Source organism: Excalfactoria chinensis, chromosome 2, assembly GCF_039878825.1.
Source record: "Excalfactoria chinensis isolate bCotChi1 chromosome 2, bCotChi1.hap2, whole genome shotgun sequence".
In the NCBI taxonomy this organism is placed as follows: domain Eukaryota; kingdom Metazoa; phylum Chordata; class Aves; order Galliformes; family Phasianidae; genus Excalfactoria; species Excalfactoria chinensis.
The window spans coordinates 3,948,646-3,968,349 of NC_092826.1; the positions used below are offsets into that span (position 1 = coordinate 3,948,646).

At 38.8% G+C, this 19,704-nt stretch overlaps 1 protein-coding gene across 9 annotated transcripts in view; it reads left to right on the forward strand.

The window, feature by feature from the left end:
- The window catches only part of PTK2 (protein tyrosine kinase 2), a 175,874-nt gene that overhangs the window by 95,278 nt on the left and 60,892 nt on the right, over window positions 1-19,704 (forward strand). For all 9 annotated transcript variants that reach the window (XM_072328191.1, XM_072328193.1, XM_072328190.1 and 6 more), the window contains 7 exons: window positions 4,449-4,528; window positions 6,344-6,406; window positions 9,689-9,743; window positions 13,483-13,623; window positions 14,322-14,399; window positions 15,332-15,439; window positions 16,743-16,860. In XM_072328191.1, the coding sequence (XP_072184292.1) occupies window positions 4,449-4,528; window positions 6,344-6,406; window positions 9,689-9,743; window positions 13,483-13,623; window positions 14,322-14,399; window positions 15,332-15,439; window positions 16,743-16,860 (643 nt within the window). The remainder of the gene's footprint in view (window positions 1-4,448; window positions 4,529-6,343; window positions 6,407-9,688; window positions 9,744-13,482; window positions 13,624-14,321; window positions 14,400-15,331; window positions 15,440-16,742; window positions 16,861-19,704) is intronic.

Here is a 19,704-nt window from a genome sequence, read left to right on the forward strand (position 1 = left end):
ATTAAAGAAATTCAAATCCCACGTTGTGTTTTTGTGAACGGCGCTGGCAAGATGGCTCATCAGCCAAGTGAGTGCTGCTCTGAAGTACTGCAGCTGCATTAAAAAGAACTTGTGTGCAGAAAAATGAAGCAGATGGCTCTCTGAAAGTAGCAGCTGGTATACAAAACGCGAGGCCCGTGATAGATTTCATCTTAGATCATGTGTTCTAGCATAGGGCTATTCTCTGATTTCTTCATCTTCACAAACGTGGGCTTTCCCCCGGTCTCCAGTTTTTATTTTAAATGGTACCAGCTGGAACCATTCATAGCTGGCCATTGAGATGGCTGTCAGAGTGCTCGTTATTTCTTAGTGAATATTGAGAAGTTACAAGTTAGACGTATCAGCAATTTGTCCTTTCAAGTAAAAGAAGAAATGTTTTAAAAGTCTGACATCAGAAGAGAAACTGGTCCAGTGCGACTGGGCTTTTGTTTGCGTGCAGGTCTTCATTGTGGAAAAAGCTTATTAGTGCATGGTTCACCTCCTTTTCTTATGCTTTAACAGTATCTGTGAACTTTTATGGTTCAAAAGACTTAAAACATTACAGATACTTTTGTTCTGGCCAACCAGTGATGAATAGTGATGAAAAACATGTGTTGGAGAGAATAGAAGGTAAATAGTAGTCAGAAAAGGGTATGAACATGTCAACATAATATATTGTGACATAGATTTGTTTTTTTTGGACTTTGACATTCTTTCAACCCAAACCATTCTATGATGCTTGTATTTAAATGTTAGTTTCCTATCTAACCATATATTTTTTGAACAAGCAGCGCGTGTTGTGGGCTGGTGGTTTTGTTCCACATTTTATCAAGGCAGTGAAAGACACTTTTCCTACCTCTGAGAAGTGCGTTTCTGCTTGGCATTCATAGTATTCATATACAACATCCCTTATTTGCAGTAGTCTGTAGTTGTTGTGACTGAGAGATTAAAGACTAGTGTGAAGCATAAGCTGCTCTTCAGTTCTTATTCATCAAGCCAAATGGGCAAATGCAAGCACGGTCACTTGAGTACTTATATAGAATCACAGAATCATTGAATGGGTTGGGTTGGAAGGGACCCCAAGGATCATCAGTCTCCAGCCCCCCTGGCCCCCACTCCCCCACCTCAGGAAGAGCCACCAACCTCTACATTTAATACCAGATCAGGCTGCCCAGGGCCCCATCCAGCCTGGCCTTGAACACCTCCAGGGATGGGGGCACCCACAGCCTCTCTGAGCAGCCTGTTCCAGCACCTCACCACTCTCATAGTAAATAACTTCCCCCTGATATCCAACCTAAATCTTCCCTCCTTCAACTTAAAACCATTTCCCTTTGTCCTGCTGTTATCTACCCTTTCAAGGAGTTGGTTCCTCTGCTGTTTATAGGCTTCCTTCATATGTTAGCACTCACAGGCTCCTTGTATTTAATAGGCTTCTTTTTATGTATGGTAGGCCTTATATATGGTAGACTCCTTTTATATGGTAGTACTCATCTGGAAGTGTGAGGTAGATCAATGCCGGAGCATCTTGTTTGAGGTAGGTGGTGTAGATACTGTAACTTGAAGTGGTGAGCATTGCTGCGTTGCATCTCTTGCATTTAATATTTGCTCAGGCTTTTTCCTTGATGTGATGCAACTTGTGCTAAAATGTGCAAAATTCATATCTTGATGTGAGCTTGATCGGTTCATTCATTGGCCTAACAAAATGGGCGAAGGAAAATAAGAGAAGTTCTTAATGGTGCTGTGGGAGAAGAAATTGAATCTGCTGTTTTCTTAAACCTACTGAAATTCAGAGAGGAATGTGTGCAGGCAGGTGTTGGGGAAAAGAAAAGCATCGTAGAATTAATTACATCCACTTATTAACATTTTCTATTCATAATAGAACATCGTTCCATCTAATTAGACCACTGGATTATGACCACAGGCTTCCTGAAGCTCGTAATGTCTTTGTATACCTGCCAAAGCTGTGAAAAATAAAACAGTCAGATGGATATTGCACTACTTTGTGATAATGAAGTGCAGCTATTCATTTTTATGAGGGGATGTCACGACTGATTTTTCCGATTCATCCCAAATTGTTGCCATCCACGAGGGCTTTAGAATTGTTTCAGTCCAGTTGTGGTGCCTGTAGTTGCAAATTTGAACTGGGAGAATGTGAGTGGAGTTTGTGGAAGCTCACAAGCCAGAGGGCAAGGAGAAAGAAAACTTGAAATATTTGGTTAGTGTTGCTTATTTGTTTATGGAATAGTAGTTACTTGAGGCTCTGCAGCGTTTTCAAATCTGTTTGCGTGATTCCGAGGATGTTCTTAAGCTCTTTAGTTTAGCAAATGAATTATTTCAGTACCAGGATCCACGAGGCAATGAATTGTGAAGGTAAGTAAAAATTCCATCATGATAGACCAGCGACCTCAAATGAGCAGTGTCTGCAAGGGGAAATTTTGCATATCGGTACTGAGAGAATGCTTTGCTGCAGGCAGATGCTTTGTGGTTTATGGATACCTCAAGGAAAGGGTAGATAACAGCTCTGTGAAATGCTCTGGTGTTGCAGAATTATTGAAATGATTCCAAAGTGGGTGTGTGTTTTACTGTAAAAAATAAATAATAATAAGTGAATTGGCCGGTGGGTATTTGGTTTGAACAGATGTAAGGTGGATTAGGTAAGGTGTTCCATGTGCAGGTATTTTAGCTGCTTCCTGGAAGTGATTTAGGCCTATGCATAGCAATTAATGCCTGGACAAGGTAGGAGTAGAAAATGAAAGCTTATATTGGAAGTACAATTCAGGTGCATTAAATCTCTGTATAGATGATATAAAAAGTAATTTGGTTGTAGTTAATTTTAACTTCATTTCTGGAGTGTAAGCATCCACATAGGAACACAATTTACTCAAAGTTCACGCTTTCAGTTTGTCTCTTGGTTTTCATGTGTCTCCATACAGGTCTGCAGAGAGTAACCAGTCCTCTGCTTGCTATCTGTGTGGGTACTGCAAGGGTTGTTTGTAATGATACAGTAACACAGGAACCTGAAGATTCTGTTCTTGATTTATACATCCTGAGCTTGAATCTGTCAGTTTTAGTGCAGAGCAGAATTCATATCACTGCAGATGAAGCTCATATGTATTCCTTTGGTTTAAATTATTGTACTCTACCATTTACAAAGGCATCCAGATGACACTTCTGACTCAAGTGGGAACAAAACCTTGGTAATTGAAGAGAAATACTATACCATTGCAAACAGGTGCAGTTGTGCAGTACGATGATGAGTGAATGAATGTAAATAGATACTAAATGATACCTTAGAACATCCTGAGTTGGAAGGGACCAGCAGGCATCCGGTCCAACACCTGGCTCCTTACAGGAACAACGCTGTTCCAACCATAAATCTGAGAGTGGTGCCCAAACACTCCTTGAACTCCAGCAGCTTTGGGCTGCCCACTGCTCTGGGCAGTCCATTCCATGCCCACTGCCCTCTGCTGCAGACCCTTTCCCTCACCCCCAGCTGCCCCTCCCCTGACACAGCTCCATGCCTTCCCTCAGGCCCTGTTTTTAGGGTTATTTTTTTGTGCTTTTTGTTTTTTCTCTTAACGGCAAGCATTATGATGAAAAAAAATAGTGGTCATTAATTCTACATATCTTTTGTATCACTCCCAGGGGAGTACCAAACAATTTCATTTCCATATATATGTTTGCATTGCAAACTACATGATGCTGAAGGACGCTTAGTTAAGTCTTTGACTTCTAATTAATGTACTTTGGAGTTGAGTAGAATTGGATTAAAAACTTAGTGTTTTGTCAGCATGCTGAATTGCTGAATGAGTCCCTATGCAAGAAGCTTTTCCTGATGGTGCAGCTATTGTGATAAGTTGTATTGTTACTCAGTTGGTCTTATTTCTTCTGTATCTTTCCATAACAAAGATTTTCACACACATCATAACCAGGAAGGGCTTAAGCATTTGTTGCTTTAACCTGTAGGGTTTGATCCAGCTGTTACTTTGTCTTCTAATGCTTTACTGGCTGGATGCTGACTGGAGAGAGCTTCAGCTGCTGAATCTGCTGCTGTGTTTTCAGTCTTTTAGTGTAGGAGCTTCACAGCTAAATGAGTTTGAAATAGCTTGTCTTACATCTTGGAATCACTCAAAAAGCACTGCATAAAGTGTATTTATCTCATAACTTATAATCTGTTCTTTGTTCTACAGTCTCTGATGTTTTTTATAGTATTTCAGGACTTTCTGCAGTGAGGCTTTAGAATCTCAAAAGCAAGCTTACGCTCTCGTGGTAGCATAGTGTAAGCTATTAGAAAAGTTGTACTGTGGTGGAATGTTACGGATGGAAAAAAGGCTGTTGTGTGAAAGACAGTTTGCAGAGTTAAGTTTTTCAGCACTAGTTTTCTCCTTGTCTTGTTAATAACTAATGCGTACCTGTTTCTTTTGCTGTAGGTGAAAAATGACTATATGTTAGAAATAGCAGATCAAGTGGACCAGGAAATTGCTTTGAAACTAGGTTGCCTTGAAATCAGGTAAGCTGGCTATTTATTATTCAACATATTTCTGACAGAATATATACATTAATTTTGTAACTCGTTATAGTTCATGGATTTCTAGTCAATACATCTGAATATCAGATTTTTGGCTACAAAGTAGTTTGAACAAAAGATGGGTAGGCTGCATCCAACTCAATTTCTACTGATATTTACAATTATCTTGCCTTTGTTGCATATATTCTTCATTTAAATAATCCAAAGATTAGTGGAGTAGAGTGAAGGGCATTAAAAGAGCAGTTCATCTGTGGTGTTATTTAGCAAACAGTCCTGGAATTGTGCATCTATAAATCTTGCATCTAAACAATGTTTAAGATACGTACCGCTACCTTTTCTGTCTGCACTCACTCAATTTGTGTGCCCCGGTGGCGCAGCGGTAGAATTCCTGTTTGCAACACCAGGGGGCCCGGGTTCGAATCCCCACCTGTGGAGCAGGGGGTAGAAGTGCCGCTCTGCTACACAGAGGGCTCGAATCCCGGGAGTTGGACTCGATGATCTCTAAGGTCCCTTCCAACTCGCACAATACTATGATACTATGATATGATGAATTTTAATATGCTGGTTTCAAATAATTACATCTTTGTGATTCTTTGGGTGATTTTTTGGTGTTCTTGTCAACTGTACAGACTGCTGGAAAATAAAGATAAGTTTATCAGATTAATAGATCCTTGACAGAGTACCCAGATCAGCTTTCTGAAGTTTTTGGTGTTTTGGGGTGGTTTTTATTTTGCTACTTTATGGAGAATTTTCTGCCTGATACTTTTCTTAATCATAGAATCATAGAATCACCAAGGTTGGAAAAGACCGAAAAGATCATCCAGTTCAACCGTTCACCTCTTGCCAATAGCTCCCACTAAACCATGTCCCTCAACACAACATCCAATCGTTCCTTGACATCCAGTCATTCCTTGTAAGCTGCTGTCTTGCACAGGGAGACTAATAAAGTAGTAAACTTGATAAGAAATTAGTGGGAAATGTAAACTTTTTAGCATGGAATAAAAGTGTCCTTTAAGCAGTAGTTTTCCAAAATGAAACAGAACTTAGGTCTGTATGACTGCCTGGTCACCATAGGAAAACCTGATGTTTCGCTGGTAGGCACAGAGAAAACAAAAGTTCTTGTTGTGACTGCAGATAGTCATGCTGACAGAACTCCCAGTCCTTTATTTCAAAACATATAATGAAGATCATAATCCAATTATTTTGTCAGTCAAACTTTGCTTTCCAAGGCTCTCAGGGTGGCATGTCGGGGTTCTTCAGCACATTTTTGTCTTGGTGAAGTATTGTGAGTAGGTGACTACTAAGACTTGCACTGCAAGTGTTAGTGACCCACTGTGTCAGTAAAAGCAATGCTCCAGCTTTCTACTCCTTGATATCTTATATTTCTGAACAAATGTTGTGAATGTCTCTTGCTTGAAACTGTTGGTTCTCACCATTCACAACTTGGTCAGGTTCTCCCTATTACATGCATAGGCATGAGTGCTGTTACAGAGGAGAGGATACTGAAATAGGTGGAAAGGAGCTGCTGATCAACAGGTTGTATCACTTCTTTCACTAGCAGATCAATTAAAGTGGGTTGAAGTTCTTCTAATACCAGTATAGTCCCATATATTATCCAATGTATTAAATTATCTTGTAAAATAGAAACCTGTTTGAGGTAGGTCAACAACATATGAATATTTATACTTGAATTCATTCTGCAGATGGTTTATAACGTAAGTCTCCGAAAGATCTGACTTCATTTTTAGGCTGGGTCATTGAATAATAATTGCTTTCAAATATTTTTCATGACTTCAGGAGATCCTACGGAGAGATGAGAGGCAATGCATTAGAAAAGAAATCCAACTATGAAGTGCTGGAGTAAGTATGGTGTTCAAGCATGTCATTTGAGCCACTTCTTATTCAGGAGTTTTTAATTTCAGGTCCTTAGAAGAAAGCTTCTATTGTCATTTTTTATTTCATGGGGATTGTTGGGATTTTCAAGCGTATTAAATAAGGATGATTAAACCAACTGAAGTGTAGAAGGAAGAACACTTCCAATTCTGGTACAGGGAAGCACTGTGACCTGAACAAGTCATGAGCATGTTGTCCCCTTGGGAGAAAGACTTTGTTACTTACTGTGGTTACGGTTTATATGTATTTCAGTAAGAACTTGAGTGATGTATGTTTAAGGTAGTATTTTGGCAGCTCTTGAACCACAGACATTAGTAATGAGATTAAGAACTTCAGAGACAAAGAGACCAAAGAAGCAAAGTTCATAACAGATGATATGCAGTATTAATTAAGGATTATAACAATTAAGAGCTCCTGTAGGGCTTAGCTGTATGGGGCCACTTCCAGGTTAACAATGGCGTCTCTTGCAATGCACATATTTTCCAAATAGTAACTCTTCTTGCAGATTTAAACTTAATTACTACAGTGAAAGATGGAAGCAAAAGCATGATGTGTAAAACGTAACGGCTTGATGCCATGCCAGAGAAAAAGTAAAGGTTGAGTTGTGCACTTCAAGACTTCTTTGTTATTTTTTGTCTTATAGTTTTGGATGGAAAATGTGTTTTGTGTGGGATTCATACAAATCTGAGAGAGAGAGAGATCAAGGATAAAAGAACCTTCAAGTGTCTGTAGATAATAATTTTAAGCTTGTAAGAGTCTGTGAAAAGTGCCAAAGTTAATCGTTTGAACTTATCACCTTAATTATCCTATAAGGGTTTTCTTACACAAGTAATATTTACTTCTCAAGAGAGGCTTTTTGTTTCTCTCCCTTTTTTGTTGGTTGTAGCACTGATGAGGCACTTAACCAGCTGAGTGCAATTCTTGCATAGCACTTTCTCACAGTTGATGTGATTGCTCCTTGCCTGTCTTTGTCAGATGTCTATTTGATGTACATTCATCTTTGATCAAATTTTCATGCAAGACCAAATATGGATGGGAAACGGGAGATAGAATCAAATTGTTCAGTAGTCTTTAATAGATGGGCCTTCATGTGATGAAAAAAGGTTTTCTTTCTCATAATAAACATGAAGCCTGTTAGCATAGAACAATAATTATCAGTACGCAAATGGGAGCTATAGAAAGAAACAGCTGCATCCACAGTTTTGTAAAGAGCACGTTTGAGTTTGACAGCAACATTGCAAAACCATGACACCTGTTAATCTAATAATATTTTTTTTATCTAACTTTGAGGTGAAAAATAGAGATTAAAATATCTCTTGCCTAGATCTGCTTGTCGTTATGTTAGCAAGCAGTAACATCTATCTGTAGTTAATATTCTGTTAATCCTGTTGAAGTTTGAACATGAAGGAAAAAATTACGTCTGGGTCGTCAAGTAGAATGGCCAAATACAAAGCTGTGTGGAGCAGGAGCTCACTGCTAATCACCCCATACTGGCTATTAGAAAATGGTCTGGTTTATCCCCACTGGCTATTTGGTCTGGTTTATCCCCATGCAGTGCACCTGAGGAGGCGAAAGGAAGTCTGTAGGGTTGTGTGCTTCAAAAAACAGTTGTTAGGTTTGAATTTGGAGTGCCTGTTGGTAGATTTGGCATGACATTTGTATGGTTCTTACATTAATTTCTCCTACCGTAAATACATTTCCAGCCTAACCTAAATGCTTTACTACTAGTTTTATTAAGTGTTAAGTTTCATTATGCTCCGCATAAGAATTTCCTCCAAATTTACTACATACAAATCTGTACAAAAATGACTCTCCTATTCCTTTTACCCACAGCAGCAGCAGAATGGCAGCCATGTGCTGCAGTGCCATTGAGATGAGTAATACCGGAGTGATGGAGGGTGCCTCGTTTTGAAAACACCATTTCTCTCTAAAACGCCTAATGTTAAACTAATATATTCCTTGTCAAAATGTCTTTGCATGTTATTTAGATGGTAATAGTGTGTTAGACTTATTTAATTGCGGGATGATAAACCGCGTATAATTTGCATTTGAGAAGAAATGCATCAAAGGAATTAACATTTATGAAAGTTTTATCGTCTTTCAGCTTACTGTCATCGCACAGATGCCAGCGTTCGCTGCTGCACATGAACATTCTGCTCCTCCTGGTTGAGGGTGTTTTTAGTATATTTTGTACAACTGAATACTATTTGTCTTGAGAGAGCTTTAAAAATAACCCTGTTTTGTTATTTTGAGCAAGCTTTTTTTATATTAACTTCAATTTTGGCTTTCCTCTTGCGTGGCTAGGTAGCAGCAGATCCATGCTGTATTTCTCAAGCTGGCTAACAGCTTTCCTTGCTTTGCCAAATGTGAAAATTCCAGTTGTGTTTCTGTTTCTGCAAAGCATGCTGTTGTGGGAAGCATTCTTACTCATTTGAGAAGCAGCGGAGGCTTTTTAAAGAGATTGTAACCACTTGATCAAATTTATTCCTTTCTTTTTTGGGGGAAAAAAAGTTGCCATTAATACCTTTGAGAGGCAAAGATGTACATCTTTCCTAATGACATTTTTCTTTCAGTATTTCCTTTTTCTCATGTGGATGTTCTGGGAATGTCTTTAAAACCAGCCTGTGGTCATTGCAGCATTTAATGCACCTGTCTGCATAATGATCGCTATTGGCAGTAATTCCCTTGGCAGTAATTCCCCAGGCAGCTTCCCTGGCTGGTGGTGAGACACATACATGTTAGAGATAACATGGTAGATGCAGCACACCTAAGCCACAAAAAAACCCCCTCTTTGTAAGTCTGAAGAATTGTGCTTGATGCAATTTAGTTTCCAGAAGCCAAGCTCACAAAAAGAAAGAACTGGGATCCTTAATGGATGCGAGAAGCGAGATCATTTGCAATAAAAAGCTGAGAAATCTGATGCCAGGTGTTCAATGAGATGAAAAAGTGACAGTAGAAATTAAAAATAATTAATTATAGTGCCATGTTGGGTTAAGCAGTATCAGAAGGACTGTCAGCACAACTAGTAATTCTGCTCTTTGCAGTAGAGTGGCTATAGTTGGCATATGAATGGTGCCGCATTTGGTACTGTGAGACTGTCAAAGACTTCACAGTGAAAATACTTTACTGTATTGCATGTGTTAGTTTTAAGATACACAAGACACCCTAAAAAAACCACAGTATTCTAATATCTGACAGTTTTTGAAATTATTATTAAAAACGTGTGCTCTTTTTTTTCTTTTTTCCCAGAAAAGATGTCGGTTTAAGGCGATTTTTTCCGAAGAGTTTGCTGGATTCAGTGAAGGTAATTACAGTTCCAATCACTACGTAAAAAGCAAGCAAAAAAATTGTTCAGAAATTTATTTGAAGATTGCATGATTGGTTGTTAGCGTCGAGCTGCACGTGAATTGGTGTGCAGTCGTCATCTTGCTGAAGAAGATATCAAAACTGCCTGTCAAATTGGTAGGACATAAGTCTCCATAGTTCAAGTAGAGGCATGCAACTGGAAGAACCAAGCCAGTGATTTACGTGTCCTTGTTGAGCTGATGTGAGCAAAGCGCCTCTCTAACCTTGCAAACAAAAGCTTAAAACAAGCTTTCAGATCTTCTGCTACCAAATAACTTCTTTTTTTTTCTTAAAAGAGAAACGAGGCTTCTGGAGAAGGAGGATGGGGATGTGTAAGGAAAAAAAAATGCGTATTTTTAGCATCAGCTTGATGAACCAAATTCTGCCTTTCACACTGAAGACTGTAGCCAGCTCATTCAAGGAAGATTTCCAGCCATTTCCATTTATGTTAATCCTAGTTGGGACTATAAGCATTAGTCAGATCTCACTTCCATTGAATTCCATATGTTCCCAGAGTAAAAAATGCAAATTTTTCCTGGCGTACCCTAAAAAAGGGAGGGTTAAGAATGGTCTCCAAGTAGTGTTACAGCTGTGGTAGTCTAGATATGGATATCACGGTAAAATCCATCTGCTGTTCATATATGCAAATATAAATCATAAGTTGTTGTTTTAGAACTGGCTGTGGTAAGCAGTGATGGTTTTATAGGGGAGTTACAAATAGAATTTTGCTTCAGATTTATGAAGATTATTCATTGTTATTTAAATGGTAGGATAAACAGCAAAGGTCTGTCATGAATGGATTTTGTTTCAAAAGAATTCTGAAAATCGGAAACTAATGAAGTCAAGTGGATTTTAAGTAATCCGTCTGCATTTTAATTTAAGCAATTATCTGGAACCGCTAAAGGGAGAAATTGTGGTGAAAGGCTCCAGACATAAATGACTGAATAAATGCTTCAGAAAATAATATTAGGGAGCCAGAAAACTGACAAAGGAAATTGCTCTTCAGAAATTATGAAATGAATGGTTGGAAGGAGTAGCAGGAATTGCCACGAGGTGAAGCTGTGTAGAAACTTGTACAGACGTGAAGAAATGTTGGAGGAAAACAAGGGGCGGAAAAATGAGTCTGATTATTATTTTTTTTAATGGAAGTGATATCCCTATTAAAAATAAGTTAGAATTAGTTCAAATAATTACACGTGTCCTTCAGTTTGTGAATAGAAGAGCAATAGTTTTGAGCTGGCAGCAAAGGGAGAGCTTCTGTTGGCCATTAAGTATAAAAACACGTGTTTTTCACTAGTAGCGTGGCAAAACTTGCAGTGCCTTGCAGTATTAATGAAATTGGTTTGTCTCACATTTAGAAGATGACTCTTCAAGACATTTGCAGATATTTATTGCAGATATATTATGAGATATTTCTCATAAAAATCCCTGTATGCATGAAGTCAAGCTAATGTTGCAGGAATCCAGCAAAGCAGATAACGGCAGAATAAAGTGTTTTTCAACAACTGTATCTGAAATACTTGGGGCAGTTTCAATACAGCAGATTTTTTTTACCTGCTGTGGTGTCTTGCTTCTAATATTTGCCAGGTGTCCAGGTAAAGCTAAGATCTTAAGTTCCCTTAACTTGAGTTTTCTCTATCAGAAAGATAGATAACTTCCACTTTTGGGAATGGTTTTAAGCTCAAGGAAGAGAAGATTTAGGTTGGATATCAGGGGGAAGTTCTTTACCATGATTGTGGTGAGGTGCTGGAACAGGCTGCCCAGAGAGGCTGTGGATGCCCCATCCCTGGAGGTGTTCAAGGCCGGGTTGGATGGGGCCCTGGGCAGCCTGGTTGGATATTAAATGTAGGGTTGGTGGTCCTGTCCTGTTGCAGGGAGGTTGGAACTTGATTCTTGGGGTCCCTCCCAACCATTCTGTGATTCCATAGGAAATGATATGGAGACACAGAAGGGTTCGTTATGCTGGAGTGCTGACAACTGTGGCTGCAGTGAGACTTCATAGGTGGTAGAAGGTTCTGCTAAACTGGCAGATTAATTCGAAATTACAACAAAACAGCAGATTTCTTTATTTTATAACATAAAGCTTATGTGTTGAGCTGAGAGTTTTCTCAGCCCACATATGTGTCGTTCTAAAACTGATCATTGTTTTGTATGGGAATATGCAACACCGTTTGATTGTTGCTATTACACTCTTCTCTCAGTGCTAGTTTTGGGGGAAAAAAAAGGCTATTTAGAGTTCTGAATGTTCTTCCGTGGTGTTGTAAAACTAAATGCCTGATCTGACTGGAAGTGCCAACACCAAAAGGAAGTTTATTTTTGTGTAGTGCCCAGAGCCATTTTAGGCAATGTGAAAGAATGAAGAGCTTTAATGCTGTTACAATAGGACAGTCAGATATGTTTTGGTAGAGGAACAATGGTAATTCCTGTCCTAGCCTTGACATATTGCAAAAATAAACATGGTTTCATTATTCTTGTAAGTTGGAAGATGGATTAGAAATACGTATTGCCAGAGGTAATGTTTATAAAGCATCACATTCATTCAGTTCTGACACAGTCCAAGCTTTGGCCAGGAAAAAAAAAACAACAAAAAACAGTAGTTGTGCTTGTTTTGGTCATTTTGGTGCTATGTGATGTGAGCAGTGATGGATCGGAGTAAGTTTGCTTGACACTCCTTAAACAACATCCTTACGCTGTTCTGATGAGGACAGATGAGAGAAGCTGCCGGACTTCTGTTGGTGGTGTCAGGGTGAATTCTGGTGCCTACAGTCAGGATGTTTTTATTTGGGATTCTCCACTGTTTGGGGCACATTAAAGAAACTGCATTTCAGATACTGTGTTTTTTGTGATACCAGTAGCAGCTCTCCTCGGGCAAATATTTGGTTTTTCATAAGTCTTAGTTTTGATTTTACATTTCAATTAAAATATTCAACTTAATTTTTACGTAAATTTTCAATTTACTTTTTTCTAAATCTGAAAATTATGGGGCATCCAGGCTGGATGTGGCTCTGGGCAGCCTGGTCTGGTGGTTGGCAACCCTGCACATAGTAAGTGGGTTGAAACGGGATGATCATTGTGATCCTTTTCTACTCAGGCCATTCTCTGATTCTGTAATTTTACCAGACATTAAGGATCCAGTATGGATAGTCTGAGATGCTTATATGCAGAGCTGAAGATAAAGCTGTGGCTGAGTTAAGACTGGTTGGATGGGGCCCTCGACAGTCTGATTTAGTGCTTTGTGTAGTGGTTGCCACCCCCAAGGGACGCTGGAACCAAATGATCTTTGAGTCCCCTTCCAACCCAAGCCATTCTGTGATTGCGAAGTAGGAGAATGGTTGTTTAAACTGAAGACATAGTAGGAAGGTGCAGGTCCTGATGGTAGTGTTTTCTATTGGTAGGCAGTTAAGAGGTTGGGAGAAGTACAGAACGTAGAAAAAATAGTTCCTTCAAAGCTTATTGTGTAGTCTTCTGTTATAACTCAGTCAAAACTGGGTGATAGCAGAAATAATTTTGTTCCCAAGGAAGAATTCTAAATCCAGAGCTGTTAATTATATTTTGAAGCATCTCTTTTTTTTCTTTTTTTCTTGAGAATTTTCTGCGTCTTGTTAAAAAGATAGTGATACTAAGAGTCTGAAACTCTTAAAATGCGCCATCACTGATGACATGTGAAATAATCAACTCTCAAACATTTTCACACACAGGCAAAAACACTACGAAAATTAATCCAACAAACATTTCGACAATTCGCCAACCTCAACAGAGAAGAAAGTATCTTGAAATTCTTTGAGATCCTCTCTCCAGTCTACAGATTTGACAAGGAATGCTTCAAGTGTGCTCTTGGTGTGAGTAGAGGAATGCTACAGTCACCAGGATACTGTTGTAGTTACAGGCTGCATTGGTTTTCTTAGTTCTACAGTTAAATGCTTGTTTAGTTTGCCTGTTGATGTCGAGAATAGATAAATATTAAAAATCTAAATATAAAACGTATTTATTGATTTTAGTTGTGATTTTCTCAGTTCACTGTTAAAAAGCGACGTTTGTTAGTCTGATAAGAATTGCATTAAATATTATTAATTTGTGTTAACTGAGCAGTTATTTACTGGTTTCCTGAGGAAATGAGACTTCTCAGTCTCTTCTGTTTGTGGATTTTTCTCTAATGCCTGTTAATGTCTACCAGCTTCAAATGAAGTTTGAGAAAGGCCTTTAAGTCTCCCAGCTTTTGAAGGGATACTTGAATAGAAATCAGAATGTGAACATCAGTGGCCATGAGGAGAGAAGAGGAAATAAAGGAAATATATAGTTTTCATGCAGACATAAAATAGAACACATGAAAACTCATACTGATTGAAACAGAACCCCAGGAAGCCCGTCATCAGAAGTTTTGCTACTTGAAGAATTACTTCGTTTTAATATCTTACAATGTTTGAGGAGTGTAGAAGTTTCTAGAGATGAATTACTGAAAACTGCATTGATAACACTGGAGGATAATGTTCCTTTAAACACACTGAAATTTGCCTTATCTTTCTCCTTCAATTTGAAGTCAAGCTGGATTATTTCAGTGGAGCTGGCAATTGGCCCAGAAGAAGGAATCAGCTACCTTACAGACAAGGGTGCAAATGTAAGTCTATTTCAGTTTTCTCCTCTCTGTTTCTGACTTATCAGCTGTGACCTGTTGTGACTTGAACTTCACACAATGAAGAATGACAAATGCAATGTTCAAGTCAAACTCAGAAGAGCTGGGAAATTCAATGCATAAAGCTGTTCTTCAGATATTAACTCATGATTTGGGATGGAGAAAACACAATTGGGTTAAAAGTAGAGAGATGGTGTCAGCCGCTCCTTTTGTTATCTTTTGTACCCACTGAAGTGCTCGCTTGGATTTTGAAGCCTTAGTGGTGACTTTTTAACAAGTGCAGATTATTCTAAAGTATTCCCCCCTTTCCTAGAGAGAATGCCTAAATAAAAAGCTTGTTAGTCAGTATGTAGTATTTGTGCCATGCTTATCTGTTTTAATTCATGCTCTTAACAGCTTTTTTATTGCACAATGTTGGCCATTTTACACTATTTATGGTGTAAGACATATCAGGAAAATGTTTGGGGCCTATACAATCGCGATGCAAATTGAGTGTATTTCCAACTTCTGTTAAGAGAGTCGTTCAGAGTTAGTGAAACTTTTTAGAGAGATGAATTCTGTAACCAGCTAAAAATGTGTCTTTTACAACAGTCTGATGATACGTAACCATGCTCTGAGTGCAGTTACCCTGTGTGTATCTGTTAAGGTTTTGGTTTTGACCTCCAACAAGTTGTTTCCGATGTTCTTTAGCGTGTGCATAGTGTTACTCAACAGTGACCTCTGTAGGCAGCCTTGATACTTGGTTTTGTATGTAAGTTTGTAAATGCAAAATAACAAAATTGAAAAGCCCAATGATTGTAGAAAGAGTAACAGGCTTCCAAAAGCATAATTCAGAGATCAAAATAAGCATGTGTTTCAGGAGTAAACCCAAACTATTTTGCTTAAATTTTGACACTTTTTCAATCGTCTTCCTGCAGCCAACTCACCTGGCAGATTTTAATCAAGTACAAACTATTCAGTATTCAAACAGTGAAGACAAGGACAGAAAAGGGATGTTGCAACTGAAGATAGCTGGTGCACCTGAGGTATGATAGTTGGCAACTGTGATAAACTAGATTTCTTTGGTATTCCTTAAGTAGAAAAGTGAAATTTATATACTCTTAATCATGTTCTGGCCTTTAACATTGTTCAGAATATTACTTCTGTCAGCCTAATTGACAAATACATTGTCCTAAAAGTGTACCTTATGTTTAAGCTGAGGACAGCCAAGTGCATACAAAGACTTCATCTATTGTTCAACTCTCTTGCTCCTCCTATAGCTACAGCCATTGCTGTATTGATAAAATTTTGCATTGCAGGCATTCTGTGTAGTTGTTTGATTTTTCCTGTACTCTTAAGGGGTCGAGGTAGTTGAGTGCAAGCATTCATTATACTCACAAATGTCATTATATACTTTAATTTGAAAATACTGGCTCTCATATTACGTGGAGAAAGAGTTGAAAGTGAAATCAAATCATTGCCTTGATATACTGGAAAATAGTCACTGTGATAGAGAAGTTTTGAGGGCAAGCTGGCAAATCTGTGCAAAGAATGAGTATTTTCTTTTTAGAAGGGCATGTAGTGACTGAGAACGGTATTAAACTGGAAGAGGGTAGATTTGGACTAGGTAACAGGAAGAAATTCTTTACTGTGAGAGTGGTGAGACACAGAAACAGGTTGCCCAGTGAGGTTGTAAATTCCCCCTCCCTGGAAGCATTCAAGGCCAGGCTGGATGGGGCTGTGAGCAACCTGGTCTAGAGGGAGATGTCCCTGCTTATAGCAGGGGGGTTGGAAGTAGATGATCTTAAAAGTCCCTTCCAACCCAAACCATTCTATGATTCCAATATCAGTGTTATTAAAATTGGTAGTTTGCCTGTATGCGTCACCTCTTCCACTTCTCTTCTGCCCCTTCTTAATTTTATTTTATTTTGAAGTTGGGGTTACTTTTTAGGGTCAAGTCCCTCATGGGACTGTGTTTAGCCAACATATCAAAATGCATACAGTTATAACTTAAGGTATGTTATTCTACAGTATAACTAGCTTCTACATTATTGTTATGATTGGATTCTTAAAGTGTTGGTAATGATCATCGATTGATTGACTGAAAGTTTGCCCAGCAAGCCACTGAAGAGACCCATAACAATCTTACAGTTGGATGGAAGGTTTTTCAGCTGTGCTACACAGAAAGTAAAGCAAGAATCTGATAATTCTTTGCTCACTTGCGTTTTTCTGTTTACTGTTGGCACGAGTGTATGTGAAGTTCTGATGCAATGACACAGCTGTTCTACCCAGTGTTTGCAACCACAATAATACCTCTTTGTTTGGTGCCTTGTTTTTTTCCTTCTTCAGCCTCTGACAGTGACAGCACCGTCCTTAACCATTGCAGAGAATATGGCTGACTTGATAGATGGATATTGCAGACTGGTGAATGGAGCCACGCAATCTTTTATTATCAGGCCACAGAAAGGTAAGAAGGTGTTTCACTCCCATATTGGCTGTGCTCTGTTCTACTGATAGATTATGTTGTGCTTGAAAAGAAGACACAAAGTAGCTTCAAAGTCATCATTTGGAGAATGTTGTCTTTCTAGAAGGAAACTTAGGGTGCTTTTGCTAAGGTAAACATTGTCTGTTAGTGTCTCTCCATTGAAAATTAGAGGCACTCTTAACAAGGATCTGTTATCTTGAAATGATACACCAATATCCAAGCAGAAATTCAGGAGATGTTGGTTAGAATGCATTCAGGTAAAATTAGTTGTAATTTTTGAAGATCAATGTTCTATTCGCAGGTACTCAAAATCTCTCTGTTATTTAGACTTCAAGAGAAGTCTTGTGAGCCCTTCTCGTTGAACAGAACTAAAGCAAAATATGGATTTTATGTTGTTGATGGGTAGCTGTTTTTATAGCAAACTACAAGCCGGAAGCATTGAGATAATAGGTCTGTTGTGGCTACAGCTAGATGTAAAGAGATAATTTAATTAAATTTCAGTAGACCATCTTCTAGTTTCAACCAGTTTTGATTATTGAAATATATCCAGTCCTATCTGTCCTTTTGTACTTATCCTTGCTTAAGGAAATTCATCCAGCATTTCTGGTTTCTAAAACAATAAACTATTTCTTCCTTCCCTATTTGTCTCGCAAGAGTATACATAAAGCCATTCTAGAAGCTCTGCAATCTTTTCCCTGCTCTGTAGTTGATTAGAAATCATCTATTATGCCTGTTTTTATCTGAAGAATGTTCACAATTTCTTACCTTCTCTGAAAAATGATGATTTGGGATTTCTTACAATCTTCATTATTCACTCCTCAGAACTTTCCATCCAGTACCACCAATGGACTGTCAGCTTTGACTATAGTAGGCAGTTCTTGCCATTTTTGCATTGATAATATTCCAGCAATTCGGCAGCAGAAACTAAACGGAGCAGTGCAGTTATCAACTTGTTTCTTCACAACTGGTGTGGCTTCCATTTCTTATGTGCCTATAAATGCCAATTTCCACAGGCAGTTAAGGTCTTCCTGAAGACTTAGCTCTATTTATCCAGTTAATGATCTTCCATTGCTGTTGGTTGTGTCACTGATTGTGATCCGTGCACATCTCTTCCCCATTTCTCTCTGCCAAGCCCTACTCTTATTTCCTCTATGCTGTTCTTGCACAATCAAGGGAAAAGCTCCCAACCAAAATCTGCTGTGTCCTTGATAACATAACCTGTCCCATGGTGCGTATGAGCAACTGCCATGTAAGATTAACAGGGCTAACAGGTCCTAGCTTACTGCTGCTACAAGTGGCAATGAAAACTGATGTGCTTTATTTTCACCTCTTTGTGTTTCCTTAATCCATCTGATCTGACTTGCTTATCATTCAGTTGTTATGTCTTCTAAACTCACTAAAGCACTTTTAAAGGCAAGATTTCTGTGTTTTTTATCTGTCATACTGTGCTAGGTACAGCTATGCTGTGCACTGTGGTTTGCCTGTAGGCACTACTGCAAAATAAATCAATGCATGTGATGGAATGCATGTGGGGCAGGTCTCTTCTCACTAGTGACAAGTGACAGGACAAGGGGAAATGGCCTCAAGTTGCATCAGGGCAAGTTCAGGTTGGATATCAGGAAGAACTTCTTTACAGAAAGGGTGGTTAGGTACTGGAATGGGCTCCCCAGGGAGGTGGTTGAATCGCCATCCCTGGATGTGTTTAAGAGCCGTTTGGATGTGGTACTCAGGGATATGATTTAGCAGAGGGTTGTTAGAGTTAGGGTACTATGGTTAGGCTGTGGTTGGACTTGATAATCTTTGAGGTCTTTTCCAGCCTGGGTAATTCTATGATTCTATGGAGGAGGTTTACTTATTTGCACGGTATCTATATTAGTGTATATATTAACAGTGGGCAGACAAACAGTGATTCACTTGAAGGAATGTTATATAGCACTTTGGAACATTCCTCCTAACGTGAATGTTAACAGAATCCTTCTAGTTAAAAAACTATTTTTTTTTCTGAGGTTCCTTCTTTTCAATATCATAATACTCAGCTTACTATATAAAAGTGTTACAGGAGAGCTATCCCCACCACGATCTGTGTTCCCAAATCCTTCCCACAGTAAGCTTTGAAACACATCAGAAACAAATAATATAGCAGCTCTGGATCCTACAGATGTGGTTTTTTTCCTTTCATGAACTTTCTCATTCTGTCTTTATTCTAAATAGGTATGCTCATGGCAAGTTTCTTTCTAATTTATCTTAATTACTGTAAGAAACCTGTGTTTTTGTGATATAATTTGTCCTGCTGTCTGCTAGTAATCCAGTTTCTTTGGGTTGGAAGGGACCTTAAAGATCATCCAGTACAACCCTCTGCCATGGGCACATCCAACCTGATCTTGAACTCTTGTGCAAATCCACTGCTTCTCTGAGCAACCTGTTCCAGTGCCTCACACCCTCACAGAAAATAACTTCTTCCTTATATCTCATCTAACTCCTTCTTTTAGTTCAAAGCTGTTACCTCTGTTCTTGTCACTACACTCTCTGATAAAGAGCCCCTCTTCACCTTTCCTGTAGACTCATTTTAGGTACCGGAGGACCACTATAAAGTCTTGCTGGAGCCTTTTCTTTTCCAATGTGAACAACTCCAACTCTCTCAGCCTGTCTCTATAGGAAAGGTGCTCCATCATTCTGATCATCCTTATGGCTGTCCGCTAGATCTGTCTGCTCCAACAGGTCAGTATCACACTGGGGGCTCCAGAGCTGAATGCATTAATGCACCAGGTGGCATTTCATGCACGCTGCCTTTCTCCATTTTTATCACAGTTCTTCATTCCAGCATCA